We start from the raw sequence: 18,154 nt of genomic DNA, 5'->3' as shown, positions 1-18,154 counted from the left end.
GTTTTATAATAATAGAATAAAAAAAAATGTATAATAATACATATTACTGTTTGGAAAATGAAACTTATAAATTGTTCTTATCTTTTAACATTTGAGAATGACTTTATACAGTATATTTTAAACATTTAAATAGTTTATTTAATCAAAAAAATTTTAAATGATATTTTTATAAAAAAGTTTATATTGTATAATGTTTTCTACTAATCCATTTGTTACTTTTTTTTCAAAAAAAAAATAATTTTGTTTTATCTTTTAAACAATTTGCTAATTAATTTCATGTTTTTTTTTTATCTCAAAATATAAATTAATTAACATAGATGCTACTTAAAAATATTATATTTAAATATCATAAAAAGGTCATATTTTATCAAAGAAAGATATAACTAATAGCTTGAAATAATTAGCATAGTTTATATCTTATATTTCAAATAATATTAAAAAATATATTTTTAGTTATTAGAATATGCGAAAGATATCATTACGTTTAAAATAATTAAACACGTCAATTTTCAAAAATTAGATCTTTAAAATAGTAACATTTTTAAGATATAAAAAAATTATTTATGTACTTAATTATTTTAATACTCTTTTATATTTATGTTTTTAAATATATTTTTTAAAATGTACTTACTTTTTTTTTTATATTTTAATATAATTTGTCGTTTTAAATTGTTTTAAATTAATTGTAAATTAATCTTAATTTTAAAAAAAGTATAAATATTATTTAATTTAATTTAATAAAGAAATTACAACGATAATTCTTGCATAAATTTAGTTCTGCTTTAATTGCAAAAATTTCAAATAAATATTTAAAGTTTTTAATAAAATAAATTATGTTAATAAAAAAAAATATTAAAATTATCATTTTTCTATATATATATGTAATATTATATACATATTTTAAAAAGTACATTTTGTTGTTTCTTATAAATGTTGAAACAAATGATCTTGTCTAGATTTTACATTTTATTACATTTATTTCAATCATATTAATTTTCTTAACATTGTTAACTAGTAATTTTTTTTTATATTTTAGAAAAAGATATTATTTTAAGAATCCTACGAATCTATATTATTTTTTACTTCATAAAAGTTGCAATTTTTATAACTTACCACAATGTGTTCAAATAATTTTCAAAATTTTACCAATTTATTTAATTATGGATGTTATGGTATGAACAACTATACTGTTAATTGTAATAATTTTGAAAACATTAATCAAATAAATCAATATAACAATCTGTTAACATCTAAAAAAAATTCATTGAATGTAGGAACTCTTTCAAATAATTCAATGTTAAATACATCAAAAAAGGTGCAAAATAATTTTAACCCGAATTTAAATAGTAATTTTCTGGTTCCTATTAGTTCAAATTCTAATATATCATTAAATTCAACTATCCCTAGAAATGATTTTTTAAATTATGGTATAAATAATATTTTAAATGAACCATCATTAATAAAGCAAAATGAAACATTTTTATATCCAAATCATAAGTATTATTATTTTGATCATAATATTCATGTCCCTTATTTTTCTACTGAAATGTATAATAGAGTAAATTTTGAATCTATTTGGAGTCAAAAAATTGATGGAAGTGATTTACCATGTGATGATATAACAACATTAAGATTTTTTTATAATTTTGGAATACATAAATTTAGAGAAATACATGGAAAAAATAATGATATAGAAAACTCTTCATTTCAATTTCCATTAATTAATACTGACATTAAAGTTGAACCCAATCTTACTAATTCATCAAAAACTACTAATAGAATCATGATTAGTAATACACCACCTGATGATAACAAAAAATTAGGTTTACTTAATTGTAAAGAATTACAGAAACATTTACAAACAAATCAAAGGATACATTCAAATTCACCGGTTGAAAATCTTTCTTTTAATCATAATCAACAACTACCAAAATTAGATAATTATGAACGCACTAATACTCTTTCAAATGAAGTCACAACAAAATCATTAAACTGCAATATTTTATCTGATAATCAAATAATGCCACACCTTGAACCTCAAGTTTTTCTTAATTCTTTTCCATTAAATGATACAACAGACAGTGAAAGTAAAACACCCTTAACAGACATAGACAATATGATCCCTAATCTACAATCTTTTAATTCATTATCACCACCTATTACTTTGATTGACAAAAAAAATTCAAATTTATCAAAACTTTGTAATGACATTACAATAAATTTTGAATTTAAATTTAATATTGAAAAAAATATTCAAAGTTATTCTAAAGTTACTTCTGTAGCAATTACCAAAAAAAAAGTTTATTTTATTGACAATACTGTAGATTATAATAAAGTGACAATAAATTTAACTTCTACCAATGAAACTTTAAAAATTATAAATAATTCTAACGAAAATCAATTTTTTTACAACAATGAATTAAAATTTGAACCGTTAGTTTGTAAAAAATCTATTAACATCAATAGTCAAACCAAAAATACAAATAAAATTATTCAAATAAAAGATTATTCAAAATATAATTTACAATCTACAATATCTAAACCAACTAAACGCCGTCGAAAGATTGATTTTACTAAAGATAACTCTGAAAATAATAACTCAAATTGTACAGAAAATTGTTTATTTTCTAAAAAAAAATTGGATCTTTCTCCATTGAAACGTTCTAAATTTATTAACTTTGATCCAAATAATATTATATCAAAATATATTAAACAATTAAAAAATAATAATCCTTTATATGATTCAGATGTAAATGATTCTAAAAGTTTAAATGTTATTACAATTTTTGTTGAACCAAAACTTCTTCAGGCTTTGGAAAGATTAACATTATCATATTTTAATGGAAAACATTATATTATTGAAAAATATAATAATACGCTTCAGAATGCAATTGATAAAATTGTAAGTCAAGAATTGTCTGGTGAAACTTTGTCATCTGATATGAAGAATAATAATGATTGTGGTGAATCATATTCATATGATATATTAGAAGATAATAAAAAGATTCGTTATATAATAATAACACCAGATATTAATAATACTTTAAATCAAGACACTGAAAATATAAGTATAGAAGAAAAGAAAAAGTTTGAAGCTGATGTCATAAAAGAAGCATTAAAAAAATATTTAATTAAACCTGTTGAAATAAAAAAATTCCCAACACAAAAAGTAAATATTAAGGCATATGTTGCAACACCATTTTTTAATACCTATTTACATTATATTACAAATGAATATTTAAATCAAATAGAACAAAATTTTCATACCTTAAATTCATTATCAAAGATTGTTGATACTAATATTTCTTCAAATTTAAACAATTCACTCCAATCACAAATTTCAAATATTGTAAATAGTGATATTTTAGATGTTTCAATGCCAATAAATTATGACTCCATAAATAATTTTACCAATAATAATGATATCAATAAGGCACAAAATATGGAGGAAAATTTTCAAAGTAGCAAAAAAACTATTGAACCAAAATTAGGTATTCCCAATATGTATCAATCTCCAAATACAAATAACACATCATCTCAATTTTCACAAAAATTTTTTAACATACCAATGAATTCTCAATCACTTTTTCAAAATAAGGCAAATTTTAAAAATTTATCAACATTATATTTTAATGATTTTTTAAAAAATTTTTCAAACCAACAACTGATACAACATAAAGAACATCTTAATTCAATAAGGCAACTATATTCAAAAATACTAAATGGTAGAGAAGAATAAAAAATGAAAAATAATTCTCTAGTAGTGTAGTTTAACATTCTAATAATTAAAGACAATTTGTAGAGAGAAACTTTTACATATTTATCTAAATATATAAAATTTAGAAAATTCTATTTTTATTTCAATGTAATTCACAGTATTAGTTAGTTTTTGTCATTAACATAATATTTACCCTATAATTCAATTTAATTTTGTAGCATTTAAAAGTTGGAATGAATAAAAAATATATTTCATTGATAAAGAAAATTATTCTTTTTTTGTTATACATTTGATTATCCCATTTAAATGTAAACTTTAATTTGCAAAAAAAAATTATAACTATTTATATGATAAAATAATTTTTTTAAACGATTAAAAGTATTTTCTTGAATTTAAAGATAATTATTGTAATAATATATAAGAAGATTTTATTATTTATTATATTTAATCATTTTTTATATAATACTATTGTCTCATATAATTTCTTTGTTGTCTTAATCATTAAACTTTCTGGATAGAATTACACCACCATTTATTTAAACTATTTTTCCAACATTACAATGTATTTGTTTAAGTTAAAAATGTAAAATATTTTATCATTTGATTTAAATAATCTTTAATATAACAATTCATTGTTAAAATAATAAATAAATTAAAAAAAAAACAAAAAGAATTATTTTGAAAATATTTTAAAATATGAAGTTATAAAAAAAATTCTTTGACAGTTTGACGGAATAAAAGAGAATTTTAAATTAAACAATAATATTAAAGTTTATAAAAAATTGTAAGAAGTTTATTTTGTAAAAAAAAAGATAAATAGAATTTATGTATACTTAAATTTATAATATACTTTTATTTCCCACTAATAATATTATTTCTTTTATCAACATAGAAAATAAAAATCAAATTTTACCCTACATAATATTTATATTGTTCTTTTTTTTTTTAAAAAAGTTTAAAAATATTGTTGTAAGATACGTTAATCCATAATTCCTAATGAGATATAAGGCATTTCAAAAAGTTCAAGTTCAATTCATGAATATTTTTTTATAAATATTATTATTTTAAATTATCTTCAAAACATAAAATATACATTCATCATCGATTTTATTGACATACATATTATTATAACATATCATATTTTGATTTCCTTTATTCTTTACCCATACCTTTTTTTTCTACTTATTTCAAGCAAGCTCATTTTTATTTATGTTATCAAATTTAAAAATTGATAAATGTATGTTATCTAAGAAGATGAAAATTTATAACACTAAGGAGGTTTCATTTATTTAGTATTTAAAGGATATTTCATTAAAATAATATCTATTTTTTATTTTTCATTTTATTTCATTTATACATCATCTTTCATTAACATTATTAATTTTTATAAGATATCATATTTAATAAAAATTAATATATATGTTATATTAAATAATTTAAAATAAATTACTTTTTTAATAAAATAAATTGTTTATATAATTTTAATTAATTAATCCTTCCAACCAAATAAAATATTTATTTAATTTTTTCTTATTTAGATTTTAAAAATACACATGGCTGTTGAAAAAATAGCCATTTTAGATTTTGGTTCTCAATATGGAAAAGTTATTGATAGAAAAGTTAGGGAATGTAATGTTATGGCTGAAATTTTACCTATGACAACAACATTTAAAGATATTAAAGAATCCGGTTATAGGTAAGATTTTTTTTTTTAAATATTTTATTTTTTAGTGGTATAATTATTTCAGGTGGACCTAATTCAGTTTATACTGAAGATGCTCCAATTTGTGATTTTGAAATATTTGAGGGAAAACTTCCTGTTTTGGGAATTTGTTATGGATTTCAATTATTAAATAAATATTTTAATGGTAATGTTACAAAAGAAGCTTTAAGATCAGATGGGCAGGTAAATATTACAATTGATAATAAATGTCCTATATTTGATGGTCTTTCAAATGAGGAGACTGTCTTATTGACACATGGTGATTCTGTTGTAAAAGAAAGTTTATCTAATGAATTTGATGTTATTGGTTTAAATGATAAATTTATTGTTGGAATTAAACATAAAACAAGAAATTTATTTGGATTACAATTTCATCCTGAGGTTGATTTAACAATTAATGGACACAAAATTTTGGATAATTTTTTAAAAATTATATGTAATCTTAGTGGAAATTTTACAATGGTATCTAGAGAAAAAGTTTGTATAAATGAGATTAGAAAAATTGTAGGAGAGAAACAAAAAGTTCTTGTTATGGTTTCAGGAGGTGTTGATAGTACTGTTTGTGCTGCTTTACTTAATGAAGCTTTAGGACATGATAGAGTTATTGCTGTACATATTGATCATGGATTTATGAGATTAAATGAAAGTAAAAAAGTAGTAAAAAGTTTAGAAGATATAGGTTTAAAAGTTCATTTTTATGAGGTACATCAAAAATTTATTAATGGTACAATAGAAGGAGATGATGGTAAAAGAAAAAAACTTTGTGAAATTGTTGATCCTGAATTAAAAAGGCAAATTATTGGAAATACATTTATACATGTTAAAGATGATGTTATGAAAGATTTAAATTTAGATAGTAATATATTTTATGCTCAAGGAACACTTAGACCAGATCTTATTGAATCTGCAAGTTGTTTAGTTAGTGGTAGAGCTGATAAAATTAAAACACACCATAATGATACAGAATTAGTAAGAGAATTAAGAAAATTAGGAAAAGTTGTTGAACCATTAAAAGATTTTCATAAAGATGAAGTACGAGCATTAGGTGTTACTTTAGGTTTACCTAATTATTTTGTACAACGTCATCCTTTCCCTGGACCAGGTTTAGCTATACGAATTATATGTGCTGACAAACCTTTTGATGAAGGACATTTTCAAAGTACAAATGAATTATTACAAAATGTTATGTCATTAGCAAAATGTACAAAAGATGAATTAAATAATAATTATACAGATATTATAAGATTAATTCATCATAGAGACTTAGAAATTTTACTTAATCCATTGTGTCTTGAATTTAAAGCTATCCTTTTACCAATAAGAACTGTTGGAGTTCAGGGTGATACACGGACATATTCTTATGTAGTAGCATTATCTTCCTCATCAAAAAATATCCCATGGGATCTATTAAAATCATTAGCAAAAATAATTCCAAGTATTATACAAAGAATTAATCGTGTTGTTTATGCATTTGGAAAATCATTTGATACAAATAATATTAGTGATATAACACCAACATATCTTACACAAGATAATATTAAAAATTTAGAGATTGCTGATGATATTGTGACAAATATATTAATGGGTTTAAATGAAGATGGATCCCAAAGTAATACAATAAAATCATCAATTCATACCATTCAACAGATGCCGGTCATCCAAATTCCAATTCATTTTGATAGATCAAAAAATGATTTTGAACCATCAACAAAACATTCATACGTATTGAGGCCTTTTATAACAAATGACTTTATGACTGGAACAGCTGGAGTGCCTCCATTATTTTCTGAAAGTGCATTATTAGAAATGAATAGGAGAATTTTAAAAAATGTATCAGACGCTTCTAGGGTATTACTGGATTTGACATCTAAACCTCCCGGTACAACAGAATGGGAATAAAATATATAAATATTACTAATTAGTGTAAAAGATTTTTATTCATAAAATTAATACTCTCATTTATTTTCCCCATAAAAATTCATTTTATCCTAAAAAGAACATTTGGAATTTGATAAATTATGATAGCAAAAAGTTAAGTATTCATTAAGAAAGTTTTTTTTTTTTTTTGTATGCTTTCATAATTTTATTAATTTAAGAAAAGCTTGGTAAAATAAAATAATTGTATATTTTCTTATGTTAAAAAAGTATTTTTTTAAAATAAGTAAATGATAAAAAATTTGTTAAATTTTGTTTTATCATGACCCATAATTTATATTTTAAAATGTTTAGTTGCATTGTATATTATTTATTTAAAACAAATTAATTTGAGTATATATTCTAATGTGTCATAAAATTAATTATATATAATTAATCAGAAATGCTTCATTAATAAAAATTTAACTTTTTTTTTGTAAAATTGTATAATCTAGTAATAATTTTGATTTTTTTATAAAAAAATATTTTTTTTCAGAATATAAAATTATATTTATTAGATGATGGATGATAACATTTATGTTAGTGCTCCAGGAAAAATTATTTTATTTGGTGAGCATGCTGTTGTATATGGCAAGGTAAGTCATTTTTTATATTAATTATTTTATATATCAATTTTAAGACTGCTGTAGCAGGGGCAATAAATCTTAGAGCATATGTTAAATTATCTCCAACTAATGACGGTAAAATATCATTAGAACTTGATGATCTTAAAATTTTAAAAACATGGGAAATTGAGGATTTTTATACATTGGTTAGTGAATTAAAAAAATTACCAAATTTTTCAAATTTTGCTACAGATGAAGAAATAGAATTATCAAGAGAGACAATTTCAAAAATAGGAAGGATTAATGAAAAAGAATCTCATAAATATGATGTTGCTTTACAAGCATTTTGTTATTTTATTTCAAGATTAATAATAGAAAAAAAGTTTGTTAATTTTTTTTTTTAAAATATTTAATTAGAATTTTAGTATAACTTTAAAGTCATTCAAAATGTCAATGAAATTTGAAATCCCTACTAGTGTTGGATTAGGTTCTTCTGGTGCCTACTGTAGTAGTATAATTTATACATTATTTATTTTTTTTAATGTTCCATTTGAATTACAAGATGTTGTCAATTATGGAACATTTGGTGAATATTTTGTACACGGAAAGTCATCTGGTATTGATGTTGCCTTGTCAACATATGGAAAAATTGGTTCCTTTCAATATGGCCGTAAAATTGATATACTAAATTCTAATATTAATTTTGATATAATTGTTGTTAATTCAAAAATTGAAAGAGATACTAAAAAATTAGTTGGTATGGTTAAAGAAAAATTAGAAGAAAATAGAAATGTAATTGAGAATATTTTTGAGAAAATTGACAAAGTATCAAATAACGCTGTGGAGATATTAAAAAATTCAATTTGCACTGATATCGATAGTAATAATTTGGTGACTCTTAATGTATGGTTTTAAATGTTAATGATTAAACAAATATTTGTAGGCATATTGTTTTGAAAATAATTATTATTTGTTAGAATTAGGCTTAGGACATGAGGAAACAACAAAAATTTGTAATATTTTATCAAAATACGGTATTACAGGTAAGATAACTGGAGCAGGAGGTGGTGGATGTGTTTATGGAATAGAAACTAAAAAAATGCAAGAACAAATGAAAGATAAATTATATAAGGAATTAGATAAATTTGGTTATGATTATTGGAATTGTAAGTTAGGTGCTTCAGGAGTTCAAAAACACGACATTCCTCCAACAATATTTAATGAATCATAGTTTGATTATTATGTTATAATACTTTTATATATTTAATATTAAAACACAATATATTTGAAATAATTATATAATGTATGGTATTTTTTTAACTAAATTTTTATATTTTACAACTTCCCCCATTTAAATATTGTTAATTTAGCTTAGGAAAAATATTTAAATTTTTGAATAATTACAGTATATATACATATATATTTCCTTTTAATGTGATAATTGGTTGTCTATATACCTCTTATTTATATTAAGATCACAAATATAATATTTATTCATGTATAAATTGTTTTTTTTTCAAAATTTTTATTACTTAAAAATATTATACATCTATTGTATAAGAAACAAATGTTTAAAGTGTTTAACATTGAAAAGCTCTATAATTCAAAGTTACAATTAATATAATTGATATAGATTGCGATTTATTGCTCTCTGCAAAAGTTAGAAAAGAAAAATAGATTGACATTGATCATTGTAAAAAAAAAAAAATTTTATCACCAACCATCTATATCATTTTTATAGCTGTATTATTCATTCAATTCAAAGTAATTTGGTAAAATATACCCTGATCAAGGTAACAAACATTCCTTACAACGCAAATTTTGTTATATATTGTCTTTATTATCATTGGTAAACATTTTTGCCGCTCCCTTTATCGTTAAAGTATTTTTGTGTAGTAAGACGCAATTTTTAACGCATTTTTATTTTAGAATTATGACAGGTCTTGTTGGTTTCGTAGGACTTGGTAATATGGGAGCCTTCATGGTAAAAAATTTAATGAAAAATGGAAAAAAAGTTATTGTATATGATTTAAATAAAAAGGTACTTGAACAGTTTAAAAATCTTGGTGCTGAGGTAGCAAAACATCCAGCTGATATTACAGCTGCCTCAAAATTAGTTGTTACAATGGTTCCAGAAGGAAAAGATGTCAAAAATACCTTTACTGCCGATAATGGTCTTTTAAAGTTAGTTATCTCAATAATATTAAAAAAAATACAAAATTTATTTTAGAAATAATCAATCAGGAACTCTTTACATTGATTCCAGTACCATTGCTCAAACTGATGTTTTTGAAATTGCCAAAATTGTTGAAGAAAATAACTCAACATTTGTTGATGCACCAGTTTCTGGTGGTGTTACAGGTGCTGAAAACGGAACTCTGACATTTATGGTTGGAGCAAATAAGGAAAACTATGAAAAGGCATGTAATTTATTAAAACATATGGGAAAGAATCTCATTTTCTGTGAAAAACTTGGAAATGGTCAAGCCGCGAAAATTTGTAATAATATGCTTCTTGCTATTCAAATGATTGGTGTCTCAGAAACAATGAATCTTGGTATTAAAATGGGTCTTGATGCTAAACTTCTTGCATCAATTATTAATACTTCAACTGGAAGATGTTGGTCAAGTGATACTTATAATCCAGTTCCGGGTGTCATTGAGGGTGTACCATCCAGTAGAAATTATCAAGGAGGTTTTGGAAATATGCTAATAGCAAAAGATTTAGGTCTTGCTCAAGCAGCAAGTACCTTAACAAAATCTCCTACTCCAATGGGTTCATTGGCTCATCAATTTTATAGGATTTTAGCTAAAGATAAAGATTTTAAAGGAAAAGATTTTTCATCAGTTTACCAATATTTGAAAGACCAATAATATTTTTTGATTAAAACATGTTGGTGATAAATATTTTTTATTTCTATCAGTATTATTTTTGGTTATTTTTTTCACTTTACAAAATACTTTTTTTCCGACGATATCTTTCTACATGAAAACAAGAATTAAAAAAAAAACAACGTACTCGCCTCTAATAAAATGTAAATGTAAATAATTCATCATTCTAAATATAAGTGCACATTTTATGTTAGATTTTCAAAGGAAAATAGTAAAAATACAACAACTAGAAATAACATTTACATTGTGAATTGTTATAGTATAATTAATAAAAAAGTACTTCGCCGTCACACATCCAATAAAATGATATCAATTTTCAGTACAATTTTTTTTCGCTAACTCTTAAATTTTCATATAGTTGAAAGGAAAATGTATTTTTAAAACTTTCAATAAGACTGTATAAATGTCTATCTCATTGATGATAATGCCTTAACTTTAGGAAAAAATACAAGAAATATATATAATTTAATTGCTTTTATTTTAAATTTCTATTTCCACATGAAATAATATTTATGAAAATGTCATTTTATATATAAAACTCTATGAAAAATACATTTGGTTTATAAATTAATTTGTTGATTATATTATTAACCATATATAAGATAAAATATATAAATAATTTTTTTTAATCTAAAATAATAATACTATATACAAGAAACATTTACATTTTAATAAAACAAATCAAAAATAAATTTGATAAGATTAAACTTTTTTTGTCTTATTTTTATATTTATTATATAGTAAAAATGTATTAGTTATAAAATTACCAGTTGTAAACAAAATTTTTGATAAATAAATATGAAAAATAAATTACGTCTACTTCATTATACCCTTTTTGAGTTATTTAAGCATGTAACTCAAAACAAAAGTTATATTTTTGTAGAATCAGTCTTATGCATACTTAAATTAAAATTTTATTGAAGCAAAAATTGTTTATATATAAGTAAAAAATTTCCCCAATCATTCATAGATATAAAATTATTCTTATAATAATTTTTGTTTTAAAAAATTTTCGTTTATATTGACAATGGATGATAAGCACTTTCTGTTATTGTGCTATCTTAAGTTTTTTTTTGGTTAAAATTAAAAAAATTACCACAACTTAAAATTTAAAAAAGATTCTTTATTATTTTAAAGCAATCATATATGTATAAACACACCAGCATTTCAATTTGCAAAAAAAAAAAGAAATATTTACTAAAATAATAGAAGTTTTGCATTAAAATAAACTTTTTCTATGTCTTAAACAACAACAAAGATGAATAGAAAAAAAAATTATTTTATTATTTGAAACAACTATATTAAAAATCCCTAATTACTAAAAAAGTGGTTAGCATTGAAATAAGATCGTAAAACACATCAAAAAAATATTGTCCTATTTAAAATAATTAAGAACATACTAAAACTTTAATTATTTCCTTAAAAAATAAGTTTGCCCAAAGATGTAACAAAAAAAATACAAAATAGTAACAGTAATAATGATGAGAATATAAATTTAACATTTATTGAAGTTTATTTAAACTTCAAGAGAGTTATATTTATCATTTTTTTTTTCAAAAAAAAAGAACATTATTTATTTATATTCACAACCCTATTCATGATGTTAATTTTTGTTGGTATTCTTTAACGGAAATGTGGAGAATTATACCTTCCCTTTATAGTTTTAAGAAAAATTTTATAATGTTTATTATTTAATCTTTTATAAATATTTACTTTACAATCTGGCGCATATATAATTCTGGTCTTGAAAAAAAAAATTTTTTTTTTATCCAAATGTCATTTCTTATTTTATATGGTTCCGAAACAGGAACTGCTGAAGATGTATCACAATCTTTTGTTAGTGATGCTAGGTATAGAAAGATACCCTTTAGAATATATTGCATGGATGATTATAAAATAGAAAATATAATAACGGAGAAATTTGTTTTATTTATAATAGCAACAAGTGGTCAGGGAGAGATGCCATCTAATATGCGACAAAATTGGAAAAAATTGTTAAATGCCAAATTGTCACCTGACTTTTTAAGTAACTTAAAATATGCCGTTTTTGGCCTAGGTGACTCATCATATCAAAAATACAATTTTGCCGCCAAGAAAATGTTTAGGCGTTTAAAAGCATTGGGAGCCTCTGAAATTATACCATTAGGTTTAGGTGATGATCAACATGAATTAGGTATTGAAGGAACTTTAGATGAATGGAGAAAAAAATTTTGGAATATAATTGTTGAAATTAAATTATTTCCAAATATTTTAGAAAATTTTAATGAAGATGAATTATTACAACCAAAATATTCATTTTCATTTACAGGAATTGAGGGATACTCAACAAATAGTGAAAATGAATTTCAAGAAGTAAAAGTTATTAGTAATGAAAGAGTAACATCTGAAGATCATTTTCAAGAAACACATTTATTACGTATAGATACAGATTTCAATGAAAAATTGACATATGTTCCAGGAGATGTATTAATGGTATATCCAAAAAATACAGATGAATCAATCAAAATGACTATTGAAGCTTTAGGTTATTCTGATGAAATATTAGATCGCCCATTTACCTTATCATTAACAGATAGTTGTTTTTCTCTACCACCCTCTTGGTTATTAGATAGAGAAACAACCATAAGAGAATGTCTTGAAAAATATTTTGACTTACAATGTCAACCAAAGAAGAGTATGTGTGCAAAATTAGCAAAGATAGCTAAAAATGATATGCAAAAGCAAAGATTAAAAGAATTTGGTATGGCAGAAGGTTTAGATGATTTTATAGATTATGTTATTAGGCCTCGTAGGACAACTGCAGAACTTTTACGAGATTTTCAGGAAACTACATGTCTTATAGATCCTATTAGATTATTTGATTTACTACCAACAATTAGAGCAAGAGCCTTTAGTATTGCATCTTCTCCAAGTAAACATAAAAATATAATTGAAATTCTTGTTGCCAAAGTATGGTATAAAGTAAAAAAGATGGCTTCACCAAGACAAGGACTATGTAGTACATATATAAGTAATTTAATTCCTAATGATAAATTATTTGTTAAAATTAGAAAAGGAACATTTATTTTTCCAAATAACATAGTACAACCAGTAATTTTAATTGGCCCGGGAACTGGAGTGGCACCTTTTAGGAGTTTACTTCACGAGAGAAACAAACAGACATCTGATAGTGACATATTGTTCTTTGGATGCCGTGGTCCAAATAAAGATTATTATTTTAAAAATGAATGGTTAAATTTAACAAGATGTAAAGTATTTGTTGCTTTTTCTAGAGATGTTACATACCCAAAACAATATGTTCAAAACATAATGAAAAAAGAGGAAGAGTCTATATGGGATCTTTTTAATAATAAAAATGCTAATATATACATAGCAGGTAGTGCTACACAAATGCCAAAAGACGTAATGGAATGCCTTAAAAATATTTCAAAAAAACATGGTATTAAAGATAGTGAAGAATTTTGGGATAAAATGGAACGACAAAAACGTGTACAGTTTGAAACGTGGTCCTAATTGAAAATTAAATAAACAGTTTGTTTCATTATGATGATGATCAAACATTTAATTTGTTAGCCAAATTATTTCGCATTTTTATTGTTTGTTCTTTTTTTATATGTTTTATATTTTGTATGAGCAATATAATAATAAAAAATTATGACTTTCAAATAATTGTTTTCCATTTTATTTTCATAACATAGTTAGTACTTTATTCATACACATGTATTTTGGAAGATTCAAATATGCATCCTGAATGGCATGAACTACGACATTACCCTTCTACCATTCAGCGCTAACCATGTGGTTAGACAATTCACTCTAACCACACTCTTTCGTGGTCGTATGTATATACCCTGTCATAGTTACCGCGAACGACCAACAATCTAAACTTATTTATATTCCTCGCGACAGCATCTGCGTCTATGATAAAAGTAGTTGTACAATGCGTCTCTTCGCTATTTCGGACTTTGTTTTTTTCGAATCGTGTTAAATATTTTACCTTTCTTTTAGCTAACTTCTTACAGAGAAAATTATTTGCATATAATCAAGTAGACTTTGAATTTTGGAACTATGGAACCTCCAGCTGAATCATCTGCTAGGATTGGTAGAACACATGGTAACACTACTCAACAACGTTATGATTTGCAAAATTCACAAATGCTGTCAAAAAACAGTAGTAGTGGTCGCCTTAAAAAGCCAAAAGAAGAAGAAGATTTAAGTAATTATTTCGATCTAAATGATTCTATTTCTTATTCACCTACTGACGATTTTAATTCTTTTGATGATTTACCTGAAAATTTTTTAGATACAGAAGAAACACCACAAAGTAATCATTTTAAATCTTTTTCTGCTGACAATATTAGAAGGAATGGGAACTCTTTTAATAATAATACTAATTATGATAAAGAACCTAGGTATGTTTTTTTTTTATTGTTAATGTGTTATGTTTCAAAATAACACTTTTACTATTATTGTTTTTTTTTTTTCTGTTTATTCACAAGACATGACAAAACATTATATATGTATACGTGAATATATGTATTATGTGTGTATGTATGATATATATATTTACAAGCAAATTTTGTCTATATTCATTATCCATACTATATTTTTACTACTTTAAGATATCATCGTTCTGGGTTAACTTCATCAAGCAAATCTTCCGACTTACTAACAGACTTACGGCATACTGATCCATTTTCCCAGGACAATGATTTAGGTACTGGTTTTGACACTGTCTCTGATAGAAGAAATGGTCTTCATCAAGCAACTTATGAAATACCTCCTCAAGGATCATCTACTTATGTTTCTGAAATTAATCATGTACGTGGTTTTGATAAAGAACCAATCAGTAATGTAGAATTGGCATCATCCATGATCTCAACGCTAGAAGGAGACGATTCCACACCAACAACTTATGATTCTTATGATGATATGCCTGTTCCAAGGCATACCCAAAGAATAATTCCTCCCCGTTCTGTTGTTGCACCTCCTCCTAAAGTAGAAAGTTCAGAAAAGGTTCATGAAATAAGGCCACCAAGACCAACATATAGGCCATTAAAAACAGTTGTTACTGTTAAAAGAGATTATAATAATAGTGGTTATGATGATACTCCTGTACGTCATGTAAGTGAAGAAGTAAAAGCAGAAGCTGTACAATCATCATATGATATCGAGGAAGATGAAATGATGATTGATACAGCTGAATTGTGTAGAAGAATAGCATTTGAATTAAAAAAATATAAAATTCCACAAGTTCTATTTGCTGAAAAAATTATTGGTCGAAGTCAAGGTACATTATCAGATTTATTAAGAAATCCTAAACCTTGGGATCAATTAAAAACAGGAAAGTCTACTTTTAAAAAAATGTTCGATTGGGTTAATTTAAATCAAGATGACAGGTTATCTGTTTTAGGAATGGATGGCAATGGTAATAAAGTTTCAACGCCTCGAAGCGAGTCACTTTTAGATCCACCTTCTCCTGCACCAAATGCACGTCATAGTGGAAAAACTAAAAGATACTCCGGTGACGAAGGTCCAGCAATAAAGAAACCTCGTTTAATTTTTAGCGATGTTCAAAAACGAACGTTACAAGCAATTTTTAAAGAAACAGAAAGACCCAGTAAAGAAATGCAGCAAACGATAGCTGAACATTTAGGTTTGGATCCATCAACAGTATCGAACTACTTTATGAATGCACGTCGTCGATCTCGTAACACACAAATACAGCTTGATTCATATACAGATAGTAACGATGGAAATCCTATAACACCACCACCAGAAACACCTAGTCGTCGAAATTCAAATAAACGTTCCAACTCAAGCAGAAAAAAAGAAGATGAATTGGGTATCGGGGATACCCAAATTAAAACAGAAATTGATGAAATTTCTGAAGCTAGTATGTAATTAATTTTATGGATTAAGATAATTACCTAGTTATCAGGTTTTTAAACATCACATTGACTTCAGTATAATGTAGCCAAATATTACTTATGTACAAGGTGGTTCACGAAGGTCTTCCCATTGAACCAATATGGTATATAATAATAGAAATAAAGAAAAAACTTTTGGTACTATTCATTTTTGATAGTGCTTTTTTTTTTTATTATTTGCACGGTTCCAATATTAATTTTGTAATTATTTCAACATATTTTGGCTAATTGTATTTGTAATGGATTTTTAACTTTTATAGATAAATTTGTCTTTATTTTTAATGTGTTAATTTTTAGTTAAGGTAATTTTTGAAGAAAGGTAATTTTTAAAGTGAAAACTGATGAATAATTATGAATGGATCTTCGCAATAAAAATATGTTTTTATTTGGAGAATTTTAAGAAGTGTATTTTAAAAAAAAGTTTTATTTAATACTTTTTAAAATCGATGTGGCTAGTGTAGTGATTAAAAATGTTATTTTTTTTAATTTCATTTTAACAAGAAAATATTTAAAAAATGAAATATATGCAGAAAGAAAAATTAGTGACTTTTTTAAAAAAAAAAATAAATGTGATTGAAATAAAAGATGACAAAATTGTAGAAAATATTTTTAATAAAAATACATTAAGATTCCTCAAAAAAATTTGAAATTCTCTGTTAAAAAAAACACTAGACTTTAAAGGTAGAATTTAAAGAATATAAAATGATAAAGAAAATGGATTTAAAATAATGATATTTATGGTCACTAAAGTGGAATATGACATAATGTGATATAAATAATTCATATAAAAAATAAAAAATAAAATTTAAAATTTTTTTCATTGCATAATAGGGATTCTTTTTTTAGTTATAAACTTAGAAATAATACAAAATCACTTTTAAAAACAAAATTATTTTTTGAAGAAAAATTTAATTATTATAATTTTGTTGTTAACAGAGAAGTTTCAAAAAGGTAATTTATAAATAAAATTTAAATTAATGATTTTTTTAAATTAAGAAACTAATAATCTGATTATATAAGATGTTAAAAAAAATTAAAATACATGATACTTAAGATTTAAAGGTGAATCCAAATTTTTAAGAAAGTTATGAGAATGCAAAAAAATTTTTAATATTTTAATGATAAAAAATGAGATTCATAAAAAAATCTTTATAACACTAATCAAATAACAGTATTAATATTCTGATTAAAAATTATGTTCAGATGTAGTACAGTAATCATTTTCAGAAAATGTTGCCTAGAAGTCTAATTTTTTGCAATAAGACCACTTTAAGATACTTTTTCAGAATAATATTTTTTGCCATCACAAAAGACAATTTGGATTATACTTTCAATTATCTAATAAAAAAAACCTTTGTGAAACACTTTTTACAAAATGTTTTACTAGAGTTGACTTTAATAGATCATCTTGT

At 23.7% G+C, this 18,154-nt stretch overlaps 6 protein-coding genes across 6 annotated transcripts; all 6 read left to right on the top strand.

Annotated features, from left to right (window-relative positions):
• Positions 1 to 1,117: 1,117 nt before the first annotated feature.
• Positions 1,118 to 3,739, top strand: SRAE_1000080600 (Hypothetical protein; the record flags this gene model as incomplete). The annotated part of the gene is made up of 1 exon (XM_024647684.1): positions 1,118 to 3,739. The coding sequence occupies one exon, from the start codon at positions 1,118 to 1,120 to the stop codon at positions 3,737 to 3,739; it is 2,622 nt and encodes an 873-aa protein (XP_024501738.1).
• A 1,532-nt stretch (positions 3,740 to 5,271) lies between these two features.
• Positions 5,272 to 7,340, top strand: SRAE_1000080500 (GMP synthase [glutamine-hydrolyzing]; the record flags this gene model as incomplete). The annotated part of the gene is made up of 2 exons (XM_024647683.1): positions 5,272 to 5,407; positions 5,467 to 7,340. The coding sequence occupies 2 exons, from the start codon at positions 5,272 to 5,274 to the stop codon at positions 7,338 to 7,340; spliced, it is 2,010 nt and encodes a 669-aa protein (XP_024501737.1).
• Positions 7,341 to 7,873: 533 nt separating this feature from the next.
• On the top strand, positions 7,874 to 9,152 carry SRAE_1000080400 (Mevalonate kinase; the record flags this gene model as incomplete). Its single annotated transcript, XM_024647682.1, has 4 exons — positions 7,874 to 7,951; positions 7,996 to 8,303; positions 8,347 to 8,824; positions 8,865 to 9,152. 4 exons carry the CDS (start codon positions 7,874 to 7,876, stop codon positions 9,150 to 9,152), a joined length of 1,152 nt encoding a protein of 383 aa, XP_024501736.1.
• A 702-nt stretch (positions 9,153 to 9,854) lies between these two features.
• On the top strand, positions 9,855 to 10,794 carry SRAE_1000080300 (3-hydroxyisobutyrate dehydrogenase, mitochondrial; the record flags this gene model as incomplete). Its single annotated transcript, XM_024647681.1, has 2 exons — positions 9,855 to 10,105; positions 10,152 to 10,794. 2 exons carry the CDS (start codon positions 9,855 to 9,857, stop codon positions 10,792 to 10,794), a joined length of 894 nt encoding a protein of 297 aa, XP_024501735.1.
• A 1,791-nt stretch (positions 10,795 to 12,585) lies between these two features.
• On the top strand, positions 12,586 to 14,325 carry SRAE_1000080200 (NADPH-dependent diflavin oxidoreductase 1; the record flags this gene model as incomplete). The annotated part of the gene is made up of 1 exon (XM_024647680.1): positions 12,586 to 14,325. The coding sequence occupies one exon, from the start codon at positions 12,586 to 12,588 to the stop codon at positions 14,323 to 14,325; it is 1,740 nt and encodes a 579-aa protein (XP_024501734.1).
• A 555-nt stretch (positions 14,326 to 14,880) lies between these two features.
• SRAE_1000080100 (Homeobox protein onecut) lies at positions 14,881 to 16,716 on the top strand (the record flags this gene model as incomplete). The annotated part of the gene is made up of 2 exons (XM_024647679.1): positions 14,881 to 15,224; positions 15,435 to 16,716. The coding sequence occupies 2 exons, from the start codon at positions 14,881 to 14,883 to the stop codon at positions 16,714 to 16,716; spliced, it is 1,626 nt and encodes a 541-aa protein (XP_024501733.1).
• Positions 16,717 to 18,154: the final 1,438 nt, after the last annotated feature.

Source organism: Strongyloides ratti (genome assembly GCF_001040885.1).
Source record: "Strongyloides ratti genome assembly S_ratti_ED321, chromosome : 1".
Lineage (NCBI taxonomy): Eukaryota > Metazoa > Nematoda > Chromadorea > Rhabditida > Strongyloididae > Strongyloides > Strongyloides ratti.
This window is presented reverse-complemented; position numbering and strand designations above follow the sequence as displayed.